The sequence below is a fragment of the Drosophila subobscura genome, chromosome J (assembly GCF_008121235.1).
Source record: "Drosophila subobscura isolate 14011-0131.10 chromosome J, UCBerk_Dsub_1.0, whole genome shotgun sequence".
Taxonomy (NCBI): Eukaryota; Metazoa; Arthropoda; class Insecta; order Diptera; family Drosophilidae; genus Drosophila; species Drosophila subobscura.
The window spans coordinates 12,254,551-12,270,891 of record NC_048532.1 but is presented as its reverse complement, the minus strand read 5'-3'; the positions used below and the strand labels follow the sequence as shown (position 1 = coordinate 12,270,891).

Sequence of the window (16,341 nt, the reverse complement as noted above, 5' to 3'; positions counted from 1 at the left end):
TGACACAACCGAACTTAAACCCTCATCCACTGGGGGTGGATTCAGTCTCATATTAAATGGGGCAATTTTCGAAATTAAATCGAGTTTAATTTGATGCATTACTTTTTTTCGGATCAAAAATTGGGATGAACTTGAAAAGGTGAAGGCAGGTGGGCAGGTGACAAGGTGATAATCGTGGTGAAGCACCCAGCGAAAGGTCAAGGAATTACCCAACAGAGACTGCTGAGCAGATAGAATCAGCTTTTAGATGCGCTTATTTATTGATCTCCATCAATGAAGAGAGACGGATATCAAACGGAAATTCCATTAAATCTAAATGCCGACTACGACTACCCTCGATAACGTGTGTGTATAGTATATGGACATCGATATATATGTGTAGTGTATATATATGGATAAATATGTGGCTGTGTGTGTGTGTTCTTCTCGGATCGGAGCTTCAGGATTGGAGCCTTCTCCTACTCGCGATGCTTGCAGTCGAGAAACAGCTGGGCCTGCGACTGCACAAAGCGAAAGATCTCGAGCAGCATTTCGTTGGAGGTCTTGCAGTTGCCCTGCTGCGGCTCAAAGAAGGAGCCCGAGCTGCCGCCACCAGCACCACCCACCGAACGCTTGCCCCAGTCGGGTGAGAATGTCAACTGGAAGAGAATAAATATTAGTTTAGTTTCTGGTGTTTATTAGCTGGATGGGATAACTTACTTGACCCTCGACACAGGCCAGCAGGAAGCAAAGCACAGCTGCGATGATGATGACTTCGCTCTTGGGATTCATTCTGTGTTGTGTGCTTGTTACAGAGTTCTCTGCTGCTTTTATACCATATCCAAGCCAGACAGGGCGTGGGTGGAGGTCCTGTAGCTAATTAATGTAGCACTTGTAAGGATTCTGATTAGTTTTAAAGAGACGTCAATCAATCAGCAGAAACGCATTGAAACATTCGGCTATGTGGAAGCGTTTGTGATTCTCTCCATGTTTTTATTAGAATTGCGCATATATTTAATATTAAATATATTCCATATACACATATATTTAATTATAGGCATTTATATATGTATATCATTAAATAAGTTCGTTAAATTAAGCAGTGTATATAGTTAAACGAGATTGCGGCTCGAAGCAAATACAATTTGGCGATAAAACGAAAACAAACAACACATACGAGTAGTTTAAGGACTTGTTTTGGAACATGTACAAAAATATGTTTACAATTATGGTTAAAAACGAGTGAGTCTGTGGTGGGCTGGGGTGAGTTGTGCGCTTTATATAGTACAAAAGGAGCGAGTTGTGATGGAACAGTGGCCAGGGGGATTATAGCTATTGTTTAGGCACTCAATTTTTGTCGGATTGTAAGCAATATATATATATATATTATGTGTATAAATATGTGTACGTGTACGCGTATATTAGTAGTAAATAACAATACAAATTACAATAACACATTATGACATTTTGGCTTAATCGAAACAAGCGTTCCAACGAATGACAATCAACGATCTTGGCGGATCGGTTTGTAAAAACAAATGGCCTTTTGCGTACCACAATTTCTGTAATAATCATAGAAAACATTCCGTCCTTAATTGTTGTCATTGATCCAACAAATAATATTACAAAAATATATGTAGAAAATATATAATTATGTATATATATTTATATATGTTATTCGTTTGTGTTTGTTTGTTGTCTGCATCTGGCGTTGTATATAAATCGTTCTTTACAATATGGGCTTGGGGTCTTCTTCGTGTTTATGTATCGCTTGTAGAAGCATACTTTGAGTTTCATTGTTGGGCGAGAAGCTTATTCGATTCGTTCGTTTTTTGTTGGGCAGATTAGAAATGCACTTCGTTTCGGGGGCTGCCTTACTGGTTACGTGTTACGGGGTTACTTTTTGTTGGCTCTACTGATTACTGGTTTTCAGGTTTATCGTCTTCTCAACGGATCTTCTCATAGCTCAGTCGACGCGTGTTTAAAATTTGGTGTTATACTCGTTACATTGTTGTTGGTGTTGTTGCTGCATCCTTACATCATGCAGCACTTCCTCTTGCCCTTCTTTTTGTATCCCTCCTCGATGAAGGGTCGCTCGGCAATCTGGAATCCGCGCACAATCCGCACCAGCTCATGGAAGGCCTGATCGACATTGACGCGCACCTTGGCACTGCACTCGATGTAGGGTATCATCAGGTTTCTGCTCGTGTTTTGGGCCTCCTCCAGGCCCACCTGCCGCTGGTGCTCCAGATCGCACTTGTTGCCGACCATCAGCATGGGGAACTCGTCGCGATCCTTTACCCGCAATATCTGGCGCTGAAACTTTGGTATCTCATCGAAGCTGGAATGGTCGTTGAGCGAGAATACAAGCAGAAAGCCCTCGCCGGAGCGCATATACTGCTCTCGCATGGCACTGAACTCCTCCTGGCCAGCCGTATCCAAAACTACAAAGGGAAAATACATTATTTAATGCATCTTATAGATCGTTAAGGATCACTTACTGTCCAATTTGGCTGGCACATCGTCGATGACACATTGTTTCGTGTAGGAGTCCTCGATTGTGGGATCGTAGTCTGTGACAAAGTAGCTCTGCAAGGTGGAAAGACGAAGATAAATTAGTTTACACACAGATTTAGATGCAGATAGACGCGCTTCTCGGTAGCCGTCCGATTTGTTTACACACAGAGACGAGACGCCACTTTTATCATCATCCCAAAAACATTCAAGGCAACAAAACGCACTAGTACGAGTATGCTCTATATCTTGATGAAAATCTTCGGCCATGTATGCGTGGGATAGTACGTTGGAGGTGTCTTGTCTGCTTGTCTGCGTGTGCATACACGAATATCCGAAAGATGGAGATGACGCAAATAACTAAAAATAAATTGAATCGGGCGCGCATTGCCACATACTAGATGATGGACGGACAAAGCGACCGTGGTCGTGACCATGTCAGGCCTCAGAACGCACCCAAACGAACTGAACTGAGTTGAACCGACCCCAACCAGGCTTCTGTTCTGAGGGGCACACCCATAAAGCGAGACTCCAACTTTCGGGGCATTGGCGTTGCGGTGACCCTAGCTAGGCCCCGTGGCTGCTTAGGGGGTGTGGCATCAACATCGAGAGAGTTGGCTGCGGCGATGATCTTTGCTCGAAAATATGTAGCACACGCATTTCCAAACACAGACGAACATCATCATCAGCATCATCATCGCCTATTCGCTTGTTGCTTTTGCCAAAACAAGGGCCCACTTGTCGCTCCGCACCTCCCCTCTGGATTAACGATGAGCGACGACGTCAGCAATGTTTCGCTCCAGGGCCTTACCTGTATGAATTGTATCGTTATGGCTGACTTTCCAACGCCGCCGCCACCGACGACGACCAGCTTGTACGTTTGCATCTGCATTTTTCAATTATTTTCAACTCGAATCGCCAGCTAAAATCTTTTTATTTTCTTCCGCACGCGCCTATCGATAACAACGATACAAAAAACACCCGAGGCTGGCTCACGCTAGAGATGGTCTTATAAGTTTTATATTTCGTGAGTTTGCTTCATAAAAGTAGTTGTGACTGTAAAAGGTATTTTTAAAATTATATTTGAGCGGGGATGAATCAAATAATCTACAAGAAGTCTAATAATGACATTAATTTACATATAAGCTAACATTTACAACATTTGGATAATACATTCCGCATTCTACAGCAAACAAACTGTTACTTGTTCTTACCTGTGACTCGTGAAAATCACGGCGCCAAAGTAGTTGTCAGACGCCGGCATTTCTCACGCCATCGCAAAATTGTGTTTACAAATTGCAAAATTTAATTCAACGAAAAGATGCCTGAAGACCCAGAACCTGTTATAACTGAAAAGCGGACGCACTTGCCGTGGATTGAAAAGTACCGACCCGCAAAGTTCAACGAGATCGTGGGCAATGAGGATACGGTGGCGCGTCTCTCCGTTTTCGCAACGCAGGGCAATGCACCCAACATAATTATAGCCGTAAGTAAACGCATAGCCACCTCTTGGTTGCCCCGACTCACACACGAATGACTCCCGCAGGGTCCTCCTGGCGTTGGCAAGACCACGACCATTCAGTGCCTGGCCCGTATCCTGCTCGGAGACAGCTATAAGGAAGCCGTGCTAGAGCTGAATGCCTCGAACGAGCGCGGCATCGATGTGGTGCGAAACAAGATCAAGATGTTTGCCCAGCAAAAGGTGACGCTGCCCAAGGGCCGGCACAAGATCGTTATCTTGGACGAGGCAGACAGCATGACGGAGGGCGCACAGCAGGCGCTGCGTCGCACCATGGAGATCTACAGCAACACCACACGCTTCGCCCTGGCCTGCAACACCAGCGAGAAGATCATCGAGCCCATACAGTCGCGTTGCGCCATGCTGCGCTTCACCAAGCTCTCAGACGCCCAGGTGCTGGCCAAGCTGATCGAGGTGAGCAAGTGGGAGAATCTCACCTACGACGCAGAGGGTCTGGAGGCGATCGTCTTCACTGCCCAGGGTGACATGCGGCAAGGTCTCAACAATCTGCAGGCCACAGCTCAGGGATATGGAAACATTAGCATGGAGAACGTGTTCAAGGTGTGCGATGAGCCGCATCCCAAGCTGCTGGAGGAAATGCTTCACCACTGTGCCGTAAATGACATCCACAAGGCCTACAAGATACTGGCCAAGCTGTGGAGTCTGGGCTACTCCCCGGAGGACATTATTGGCAACATATTCCGTGTCTGCAAGCGGCTCAACATCGACGAGCAAATGAAGCTGAACTTTATTCGAGAGATCGGCATCACGCACATGAAGATTGTCGATGGCATAAATTCCCTGTTACAGCTCACAGCCCTGCTGGCCCGACTTTGCATTGTGTCTGAGTCGCACTAGTTCCAAAAGCTGCCATTATTTATATGAAATTAATCTAAGAACAATGAATAATCATTTGGAAAGTGAATTTTTGAAAAATAATTGTTGCAACAACCAGAGCTTTGGACCCGTGACTTGTAGTCTATTCAGTCACTTGGAAATCTGATTGGCTTTTATTTTCTATCTAACGGGAACGTTTTTGACATGAAAAACTAAATTTTGTTTCAAAAAGAAATAAATAATTGCTGAGGTAAAAATAATTTTAATTCCAGAGCTGCGAACAAGCGACTTATCGATACATTAACATAGAGACGGGCAGACCATGACACGCGACCAAACGATAGTAGAAAGGTGATAGACAGAAAAGGAGATAACCAACTATCGATGGAAAGAATCGACAGTTTTGCAACACTAGCACTAGGAAATATGGCGAGTCTTGGGGGCCAACACGAAAATTATTCGAATAATCCAGAAGGTACGCATTTAAAATTGGCCAAACATATTCCCCATCAAAGGATAGGCCTGTGCGCGAAAACGGATAGTGAAAAACCCCCCCGGAGAATCGCGTAATGAGGCGTTTCAAGCGTCTAAAAATTGTTGGTCGACTGCGCAGCACTCACACCAAAGCCAAAGCAAACGATGTGAAAAAACTAAGAAGCCAGAAGTGGAAGTGTTTGCCCCCCTCGTATGGGTGAAATTTTGATGCCGTGTGTTCTATGTGCTTGTTGTGCCTTTCCCCCAAACCGTCAACCGGAGTTTGAGTTATAAATAAGTTCATGTTTCCAGAGGAAAACATTTTTCTGTCTCCCTGCCGCCGCTGCTGCTGATGTCGTCTCTGCCTCAGCCATCGTCGTCGTCGCTTCGTCATCGTGTGGCCAGCAGCTGCGCTGCAGCTGAGGCGTTTGTTTGTGTGCGTTTGTCCGTCCTCTTCGTCCGCCCATCCGCCAAATGCGTGTTTTCTGGCTACAAGTGCAAAACACAGAAGCCAATTGATTTTCCTACCCATATTCCACTCGGTTCGTTTCTTCGTGTCTCCTTCGAGTAAGTGCCGTGCCATTGTTTGGGGAAATCGTGCGGAAAATTCGGGTATTGCAAGCAGTTGTAATGGGGGCCGAACACCGAAAGAGCTCCAATTCATCGAATCCTTTCTTTATTTTCAGTGGAACACACATCTAAACGAGCCGAAAGCCGCGAGGGCAGCGCCGAGCGAAAAGGTAAAGCTAATACTTAGTTTATCTCTCACTTGTTACATAAAATTGGCATAGATTTCATATAGACCACCTCGCACACACCACACACACCCATTTATCTCTATATATACAACAACTATAATCCACTCTCAGCACGTCCACATACTGGGCCGACAGCCCACGCACCCGCGCTCACATCCACCGCACCTGCCGCCGCCGCCGCCACCAACATGCCAGCGGAGATCTCAAGCTGCAGCCCCTGCAACACTCTGCACTGGTTTGCTCAGGTGGGCGGCAGCAGCAGCAACGAAGATGACTCTCAAGGTAGTTTACATTCCATCGAGGGGCTCCTCGTGCCCTCCGTCTGCTTGTCGTCTGCCTTTCCCGCTCCTCCTGTCTGCAGCATGATCTCACCAACAAACAGACCCCCAGAGACAACTCCTCCTTATCTTGGCATGAAAATCCACTCCCAAAATATTTGACTGCGACCTTGGCCGCTGATAAGTGTTCCCCAGCTCTGACCTTCCATTGGGGCTGAGATTGAATTGCAGTGCATTTGGCTCTTTATTCTTTATGGTAATTACGTCATGGAATTCCAATAATATCTGCCAGTCGATAAGGCGATAAGGCCGACTGTTCTTTCGCAAATAATGGTCGATTACAATGCGAGTATCTGGCTGGAATTGGCACTGGAACTTGGAACTTTCATTCCTGCTTGCTAACAAATATCTTTGCTCGTTTTCTCGCCTCGGCGCCTCAATGTCATTTTAATATATCACAGAAATGTGCGCTTTACAGTTTCAGTTTTTCTTTCCTACTCATTTGTTGCCTTTTTTGCACATTTGCGAATTTCAGGGGCGGAATGGGGGCCGGGCCTGCGGGGGTGTATGATTCGTCTCGTGTTCGTGTGCGTGCCATTTGTTATTGTATGTTGTATGTGTAGTGTAATGTAGTCCCATTCCATGTTAGCTTGTCAATTGACCCACAAAAGCCAGCCAGCCAGCGCACAGCGTCAATGACGTCACGTTCCCCTTGTAAATAATTCACCGGCAACAAATGCCAAAAACAAAGAAAAAACAAAATCGAAAGAGAACAAGATTTGCTTTTCTGATTTTATTGATTTGTGGCCACAGGTAGCACATCTCCAGTTTTTATTTGCCTGCCAACTCCCATTTGTTTGTTCAATTTTATGTTCAAAATTCATCAGCATCTAAAAATATATCAAACTTAATAATTAATCCGAACTTTTCGTAGTGTCCAAAGACCGAGAGGAGAAGCTGAAATATGCACGCGACCGCCAGAATGAGGAGAGACAGAAAAAGATCGAGGAGCTGAGGTCCCAGGCAGAGGCGGCCCAAAGGTATCGCGAACAAAAAGAGGAGGAACGTCGGCGACGCATCGAAGATATGCGCGTTCGTGACACAGAGAAGCGCCACCAGGTGGAGGAGCGCAAGAAGGCCATCATTGAGGCCGAGAAGGAGCGTCGCGAGTACATACTGAAGAAGAATCAGGTAGGTCTCGCTCTCGCTCTCTGGTTTTGCCCAAAATAATGCCTAACTTAATTGATTTTTGATACCACAGGAACGTGAATCCAGAATAGAGGTTAAGAAAAGGGACAGAAACTCAATTGGTTTTGCTTTTGGCTCGTCGACGCCCCGTCTATTGGATGTGCCTGCGGATTATGGTCTGGTGTCGCCCAGTGCCTTTTGGGGTCAGCGCAGGTAAGGTTGGGGAAGTGCCGAAGTGCCAATGTGAAACTACGCTGTGGCAAAATGAAAGCGAAGATCATTATCTAATTCCGAACATGGCAAAGCGAGAGTTCTAGTGTGCTAATATGTACAATTTCATTCCTTTTAGGTCTACATCGATATCGAACGTAGCGGGCGCCTCGCTCACACGTCGAAGTTCCGAGCGAGAACTTGCCGACAGTGGTGCTAAGAAGCGTGCCTCCTCCTCCACGGACAGACACGATGGTGAGTCACAAAACGGTGCCGTGCCACGCGAACGGTGCTGCCCCCCAGCAAATGACACACAAAGACACACACTCGGAACACTCCAGAGATCCCAAACACACACAAACCACACACCCACCACACACCCAAAACCCAAACAACACACACACATAATGAGATTACATTTTATTTTGCAGTTATTGTTATTTCTTAGCTTAGAACGAATTTGTACAAGCTCTCAGTGTGTGATGATCCCCACTTAAAACTAGATATTTCCATAATCTATCCAAGTTATCGATTATGCATCACTGTACCAACCTTCCCCAAGACCCTGTACATGTGATACACCCCAGCCCAAGAGAATTTTAACACCCGGCACGATCACCTTTTATTTTTTAATCTTTTTCGTTTTCAAATACTCTCCCTACTCGTATGATTTGCACCTAAAAGCAACAACAGTTTTCACACACCTCTGTAACGATCACTTTTCTCTCTGTAACAAAAACAAAACAAAAACCGAAAAAATCATCATCAGATCATCGCCGAAAGTCTTCGTCCATGTATGAGGTGTTCAATTGGGGCTATTCCAATGATGAGCCGCCCAAGCGGTTCTCCCTGTCCATAGCCAGTGGCGTTATCAATATCGATGGTCCTGGTCCGGCGGCGGCGGTGGCACCTCTGCCGCCCACTAGCAAACAAACAGCGCACAGACCCCATATGACAACAACAACAACAGCAACAAGCACCACAGCTGCAACAAGCCACAACAACTACAACAACAACTTCCGTAACTCGTATCGTAAGGGTGAGGGTTTCTACTACTCTTCTCAAGCTCTTGTTCCCCCTGCTCTCTCCCGTTTTTAACCCACGTTCATGTTTCGTCTTCTCCAATTATTGTTTTTTTTTGTTGCCCTAACCCTAACCCCGAATAACGAATAACCCCGCCGTAAGCTCGTAACTCTTTGTCTCTTCCCCTCCCCTCTGTAACCGTGGCATGCCTTTGCGCCTCAGTTTTGCATGATGTATAAAACCTCCTCCAATAATACCGACTTTTGTACAGAAATCAAACCCCCCGCTCGTGCCTCGCCTAGTACTCCTCTCTGTTCTGCAGCTCTAACCCTCAGACAGAGAGAAAAGCAGCAGCAGCAGCATTTGCCTTAGCACTTGCCCTCTAAAAAGATCTCTCAACGTATTTAGATATTTCTCAGCATGGTTGTTTCCTTATGGGAAAGCGTATACACGATGTTGAACTTTCAATTGGAATAGAGAAGGTTTCTTGACTTCAAGAAGAACTTTCATCGCATATTTGCCCATAAAATAAACAGCTCTAATGGATCATCAGCCATCAGTTAAGTTCGCAGTGTAAACGCTTTCTCTTTGAGCTATTTTTGCCTTCTATTGGTTTCTCTTGTTGATAGCAAATAAGTTTTGTTTTCTGTAAGAGCAGAAACTTGAAAATCGTTGTATCCAAAAACCAAAAACCCACAAACAAACAAAATATTACAGAAGATAGCGTTGACATATCACCCATCATGTTCCGAAGCGTTTACCGCAGGAAAACGGACCTCATGCCGACAATACCCAGCCCCCGAGACGGGCATTATGGTTCGCGCAGCTCCCTGAGCACCACGCCAGCCAGAACCCCAGGTAAGACTGACCCAGCGGATCGATCGATCATTGCAAACCCACAAACTCTATACATACATACTACATACTCATCCCAGCGATCAGCCTCCTCATTGTCCAGCTACTCATCATTTGATCAGCCTCATTCGGTTAGCCCATTGCGTAGGTGCCAGATTCCCCAATGATCTAGTTCCTTCCCACCCCCGCGACTGTATGTTAGTGGTTCCTTGCTTAGTCTGAGTATGGATATGATATGCATTATGTATATGGAAAGAGAGAAGAAAAGGGAAAAGCCTGCACACGCTGTTGAGGCACCTACCACACTTACACCTAAACACCTACACACACACCAACACACACACGAAGTTTTCTCACTTTCTCATTTTGTAGAGCAGCTTGTCCCCCACATGTATATCCGTGCCGTCTCCTGTATATATCTACATGTATATAGCTTATAAGTATAGCCATAAAATAAGGATCCAGCAGCGAGACTCTTGATTCATGAACCAACTTCAAATTTCAACTTTCAACTGACTCGCAGGACGGGCCTACTCCATGAATCGTTTGGACCAGCTGGCCCAGCCCATACGCCGCAACGGGGAGCATGTGCGAGCCATACTGGAGCGGGAGCGGCGCGAGAGCGAACTGGAGATGCTTGACGAGACGGCCTCGCTGGGGGGCGTGGGACGGCGCATTCATGCAGCCGGATCCACAGCTCGGTCTCGTCGGGCAGGCAGCGCTGGCAGCGGCAGTTCGAGTGCTACCGGCATCATGTCCAGAAGCATGACCCACCTGGCGGGTGGGCAGCGGGATCGGGACCGCGGAAAGTATTCGCTGGGCGGCGGCATTTCGACCAGCTTCCGGCCGTTGGGCAGTGCCGGGCACCGTGACTCCAGTAAGAGCATGACACAGATAAGCAACCACAGTTCGTGGTCGGCATATGGCACTACACCAGCACCCAACCACCACAACCACAACCAGCACCGACAGTCCACACTTGGCTTGCAAACTGCAGCAACTAAAAAATATCTTCAATCATCATTTCAAGCCTCATCCTCCGCATCCTACTCCTACTCGAACGCCTCGATCGCCAGGCGGGCAGGCCATCAGCAGCAGCAATATGCGACTTCTACTAACCCCTACCACCGTTGTCTCGATTTTGATCCCAACTCATTGTTGCTCATGAACTCTTCTAGTTTGTTAGTGAATGCAGGTGTGTGCGATTAAAAAAAAAAAAAAAAACTTTCCAACAACAACCATTGAACATACTACTCAACCACACAACAACGAAAACCAGCCAATACAACCACACACTACCTCTACACACCACACACACACTCGCACACACATAAATACTCTTCTAATCGCGGCTGGCGTTGTAGTCATTTATCTGCCCATTTACCCCGAATAAGTACTACATATTTACCGATAGCACACTACAATTGGCTAACTTGAACTTTCACCCCCACTACTCTCGACCACAAAGCACAAACACAGACCACATATTACACACGTACAACTTTGGTTATCCCGTAGATCCATAGAAGACATACTATACGTAGAACGACCGATGAGATAGAGGTTTTCTCCAGTTCATTTGAGCAGCAATTTGTGGTGCCATTTCATTAATCATTCCAACGATTCATTTACATCAAAAGTGCGTTTCAAATGTGAATATTCAATGGCTATGTACATATATTCTAAGCTATGAGCTTAGATCGAATTATCTTCTTTGCTTTTGATTCATTTGTGAATATATCTGTAAACAGATTAATCTTGTGGACAGTTTCATTTAGTATTTGGCAATTATTCAAGATGATTGCTACCTAAATTTGAGATACTGCACTACCAGACTTATCTTTTCTGTTAAAACCCTTCTCTTACCAATCTCAGCAGATACTTCCTGAAACATTAATTCCATTCTGTCTCTAGTCCTCCATTTATGTCGGATCCATTATATTAGCCATTCTTCATATTCTTCATCTGCCATCTATTTTATTGGCTACTTCAACGAGTTTTGGGTCCATATTGTTTGCTGAGTGACGCCATTTGTCGGTCGTTTCGTTCGTATGTTACCCCATAGTTAAGCATCCCTTTTAGCAATGGTTAAGCGGAACATTCATTTACTTATGTATTATTCTTATGGTTCTTATACTTTTGCCATCCTTTAACATTGTAATCATAACTATTATTTATATATACAACACACAACACTTGGGTTAGGTATTGTTACTATTATTTCACTGTGGTCCTTGGTATATGTTCTCGTATTTTAATTTGTGTCTCGCTCGCTGTGTGTCCCCACTCCGATTGGATCCTTTGTCTGTTGGTTCTTTGATTAACTTGTGTCTAGAAATGGTTTTGTGTGACTTTCCTTTTCCCCCAACTCACCCACACTTTAACGACCAACTCTGGTGACGGTCACAATGCACAAAGCAGCTTGGTTTGGTGCCCCCTCACATACTACAAAGCTCATCCATATTGACACCCCCCACTCCACTCACCGACTCCCTGAGAGACGTCTCTCACCTCGCACCGACACTAAAAGCATTTCGATTCTGTAGGCTCGCGATCTGGAAATGCCACGCCAGGCGGACACTTTAACAACTCAAGGCCCGGCAGCGCCATGTCCACCTCAACGAATATGTCCACGTCTGGCTTAGTACCCAGACGACCAGCAACGGCGCCACGCAAGCCCAGGCCGGCCAGCATTGCCGGCACCGGCATGTCCTTAGAAGGTGAGTCCACGCACACTCTATAAAGAGTCTAGCTAAACCTTTCTATAAACCTCGTACAGAGATCAACAAACTGAAGAAGGATCACAAGCCGCCTGTGAAGACATCAACAGCCGCCTCACCATCCGCACAAACGACCCCCAAACGAACTGCTAACCTGATGTCCACCTCCCTGATCGTGACCTCCAGCTCATCTCGATTGAACAGTGCCGAGAAGAAGACGCCTTCAAAAAGGGTAAGCATTCGTTTAATCATTCGCAGGGAGATCCTCATTCAATTATTCCTCTTGTTCTTCCAGGAACCCTTGGTGCCGAAGGCAGCATCTGCTTCCAAGGCTCTGTCGAGTCGCACTGCCAGCTCGGAGCGTATTAGCAGGGTCAGCAGGGAGCCGAAAACCAAGGATACCTCCGCCATGAGCAGGTCCATGATTGTTGCCAGCAGCAGCAGCACCTCCACCACAACTACCACAAAAGTTGCCACAGCAGCTCCTGCTTCTGCTCCTGCTCCCGCGGTCCAAAACGGGGTGGCCAAGGAGGTAGAAAAGACAACCGCAGAGGTGCCAGTTCCTACGAATGTGCCCGCCCCTGCTCCCGCTGTAAGCAAGGCGGAAAAGGAGGCACTGAACTCTGTTAAGACGGAGGAAGTCTCCAGGCAGGAGGAGGAACAGAATGTGCTCGTGCAGGTGCAGGTGCAACCAGAGTCCCTGGTTACCTCTGTGAATGTAGAGGAAAAGGTCGACGAGGGCACTGAGAAGGAGGAGCTTCCCAGGCAACCACTGGAGCCTCAAGCTGCACCCAAGAAACCGTCGCGCAGCAAGGAGAACTCGGAGGTGCGAGAGCTGACTCCGCCAGCAGCGAATGCCGGCGGCGATGGCACTGACTTGATGACCGCATCGATGATGGCCAAGAAGATCACGACCGAGGAGCAGGCCAAGGCCGCATTGGCCGAAAGACGACGCCTGGCCCGCGAGGAGGCCGAACGACAGGCGGAATTAGAGCGCCAACGACTTGAAGCCGAACGTCTGGCCGAAATCAAGGCCCAGGAGGAGGAAGCCGAACGCCAGCGTCTGTTCGAGGAGGAGTCCACACGCCTGGCAGAGGAACAGAGGCGCGGCGAGGAAGAGCGTCTGCGCAAGGCCATCGAGGTAAGGGACTCGTAGAAGGAAACTTGAAAGCTTATTAATCATTTTGATTGTCTCTTTGGCCTGCAGGAAGCCCAACAGCGTGAGGAGGAGGAACAACGCAAACGCGAAGAGGAGGAAAAACAGCGTGTGGAGCGTGAAGAGGCCGAAAAGAAGGCCAAGGAGGAGGCAGAGAAGCAGCGTATCGAGGTGGCCGAGCGCCTCAAGCGCGAGGAGAAGGAGCGTGAGGAGCGACGCAAGCGCGTGGAAGCGATTATGTCACGCACCCGCAAGGCCGGAGCCGCTGCTACTCCCTCTAAGGTAGTAGTTCCCACAGAGAGTTCTTCCAACTAACTCTAAATCCTTTGCAGGAATCTAATGATAAGGCAGCCCCCGCGGCTGCAACGGAGACAGCCCCCGCTGATGGTAGCAGCAGCAGCGACAACAACAGCGTCAGCGGTAGCAGCAACAACTCTGCCGGTGGATCGCCCAGCACTGCAATGGCCACAGTGGAAGTGGCCGCCTCGGAGGCGACTCCCAACAGCCAGCAGGCGATGTACGAGCAATCGGTGCTAGACAAGGAGAACTCGCTGATCAACAGTTTCTCCACTATGATCATCGACGAGAACGCCAAGAATCTGCAGCAGCAGCATCAGCAGGTGAGCAACGGCAAACTGCTGGCGGACTTTGATGGCAGCAGCAACACCACCACCACCCCCGCGGTGGCCAATGGCAATGGTGGCCATTTCGAGAATGTAAACAACAAGAAGTGAGTGGCTTCTATGCGAAATATTCCAGATATCTAATCATTTCCAATATGTTTGATTTGCAGCGACATTAATCTGCTGCAGGATGCCGTCGCTCCGGTCGCCACGCAGCTGATCGACCTGAGCATCGAGTCACAAGATCTACACCTGAACAACAATAACAGCTTGCTGACGAGCACAGCGGCAACCACCACGCTAGTCACTGCTGATAGTCACGAGAATAAAGGTTCAGTCCCCCCGCCCCTCAGTGCTTTCCACGAACTTTCGACTAAACAGAAATAATCTCTCTCCGCAGATATATCGTTGCTGTGAATTGGATGAGGAAACCAAAACCTGATTGTTTTCTAAACCTAAATCTTGATATAGCTAAATGTGTGTGGAGTTGGGAGTATTTATTCATAGGAAGAGATCTATATAGGAATGCGAATGCGAGAGTGCGACAAATTATGGTTACTACTGAAAACAGGAAAACATAAAAGCTTATAAAAACCTATATATATACATTATATAGATAGGAAGAGAATCGGAAAGGAGAAAGCATGTGAGTGAGGAATGATTAAGAAATGTGAAGCAGCTGCACGTAAATCTAGTTAAGAACTAAGACAAACCCTAAAAGAGATCTGAAAAGCAAAGAGAAAATATCTATGTGAGAATGAGAAGAGTGGAAGGATCCCATACAATCCATCCCTACCGCAATGTTCGGGGATCGATCGTTTGCGAAGCAATTCAATATTAAAGAAATCTGTTTGTGAAGCTAAGGATAAAGGATAGAAGATAAAAGAAAATGAACATTTGATGCAATTTTCGATTCGTTTCGAGCTAATTTAATTACGAAATCAATCGCTTCAAAAGTCGCAAGTGCTTGTTTACATGTCACTGAGTATAACTTGAGCAGAATAGACGCCAACGGGCAGCGTATATAATTGCAAATTATATAACAAATTAATAGACAAACCCCTAGTTTAAACAACTATGCGAGATTCCCCGAGCGAGCAAAACGAAGAAGCGGTACCCAGACAAGGTATGGTCTATACCATACAGAGTAAGCCGCAAGATCCCAAGGCCCTCATGCAATACTACTGCTCACCCCCCACTTTAATTTGCCCAACTTTGCACAGTTGTTCTGTAAGTTAAGTTTATAACACGTTGAGCCAACGAATCGTGCGGTATTATTTATTACAAACAAACAAAACAAAACAAAAAACATATAGAAACAAAAAATTCAATTGAAATTACTTGCTGATACTGTTTTGTAGGCAATCCATCCCCATATGGATCCGTCGATCAGATATATAGGTAGTCTGTAAACAAACACATAAACACACAAGATATTTAGACACTGTAATCAGAGATATCAGTGCTTGGATGTAACACACACAAACACATACACGCCTAGGTCTAATGCGAATGAGGAGGGAGTCCTGTACGATGTTGTACTATTTTTTGTAGTAGGAGTCGAAAATCTGATTATGCTTATGTCACCCTTTTTTATTATAGTAAAAGTTCTCTGTATATTATCTATTTTGCGTCTACGTATATATTTTTTGGTATCACATTTTTTTATATATACACATTTATATTTGTAATTGTATTTATCCATGTGCAAAAATAAATTATGATTATTTTTTAAAGAGTCGTCATCGTCCCCCGCACGTACTTGTCCTCCTCCCCGTCAACTGTCTCGTAAAATCAGAATCAGAAGACGAAGCATGCAAAAACAGATTGTAATAAATAAATCAAATTTATATAGTATATAATGATGAATCATCCCATAGTCGATATCACTCACACACACACTCAGTCTGTGTGTGTGTGCCACACCCACTTGTATCTGAGCGTAAGGGCCTTAACAATATTGTAGGATCTGCATCGATATGGACAGATCGATGAAAGAATTGTAGGAGTTGTAAGAGAATTCAATTTGAGTGTTTCGCATGTGGAAGCCCCAACCCGTTAATAGATTAATATAATATAATAATGGCAATATATGTATGCAACTAATGAACCCTAACTTCTAGTTAATTAATGCTTTCCTATGTTATAAACCTAATGGCGATATAATCAAAACATAAAAGACAAACGCAAAATCCACACGAATCATT

At 45.9% G+C, this 16,341-nt stretch overlaps 4 protein-coding genes across 14 annotated transcripts; 2 read left to right on the top strand and 2 right to left on the bottom strand.

Moving 5' to 3' along the window:
- Positions 1-340: 340 nt before the first annotated feature.
- On the bottom strand, positions 341-820 carry LOC117893169 (adipokinetic hormone). Its single transcript, XM_034799647.1, has 2 exons — positions 700-820; positions 341-638 (listed from the first exon to the last, which is right to left on the bottom strand). The coding sequence occupies exons 1-2, from the start codon at positions 769-771 to the stop codon at positions 459-461; spliced, it is 252 nt and encodes an 83-aa protein (XP_034655538.1). The 5' UTR covers positions 772-820; the 3' UTR covers positions 341-458.
- A 1,091-nt stretch (positions 821-1,911) lies between these two features.
- Positions 1,912-3,491, bottom strand: LOC117893166 (ras-like protein 2). The gene is made up of 3 exons (XM_034799643.1): positions 3,305-3,491; positions 2,481-2,568; positions 1,912-2,423 (listed from the first exon to the last, which is right to left on the bottom strand). The coding sequence occupies exons 1-3, from the start codon at positions 3,383-3,385 to the stop codon at positions 2,014-2,016; spliced, it is 579 nt and encodes a 192-aa protein (XP_034655534.1). The 5' UTR covers positions 3,386-3,491; the 3' UTR covers positions 1,912-2,013.
- Positions 3,492-3,738: 247 nt separating this feature from the next.
- LOC117893165 (replication factor C subunit 2) lies at positions 3,739-4,934 on the top strand. Its single transcript, XM_034799642.1, has 2 exons — positions 3,739-3,979; positions 4,040-4,934. The coding sequence occupies exons 1-2, from the start codon at positions 3,815-3,817 to the stop codon at positions 4,868-4,870; spliced, it is 996 nt and encodes a 331-aa protein (XP_034655533.1). The 5' UTR covers positions 3,739-3,814; the 3' UTR covers positions 4,871-4,934.
- Positions 4,935-5,181: 247 nt separating this feature from the next.
- On the top strand, positions 5,182-16,312 carry LOC117893159 (ensconsin). Of its 11 annotated transcripts, none has more exons than XM_034799626.1 (16): positions 5,182-5,324; positions 6,010-6,063; positions 6,193-6,363; positions 7,294-7,550; positions 7,621-7,760; positions 7,897-8,012; positions 8,527-8,796; positions 9,498-9,638; positions 10,159-10,512; positions 12,182-12,355; positions 12,415-12,587; positions 12,651-13,496; positions 13,563-13,793; positions 13,844-14,241; positions 14,305-14,465; positions 14,535-16,312. In XM_034799626.1, exons 1-16 carry the CDS (start codon positions 5,234-5,236, stop codon positions 14,549-14,551), a joined length of 3,594 nt encoding a protein of 1,197 aa, XP_034655517.1. In that variant the 5' UTR covers positions 5,182-5,233; the 3' UTR covers positions 14,552-16,312. The 11 variants fall into 11 exon arrangements, with proteins under 11 accessions (XP_034655517.1, XP_034655516.1, XP_034655518.1 ...); XM_034799625.1 differs by having other exon boundaries at positions 10,159-10,830; XM_034799627.1 differs by lacking the exon at positions 6,193-6,363.
- The last annotated feature ends 29 nt before the right edge of the window (positions 16,313-16,341 follow it).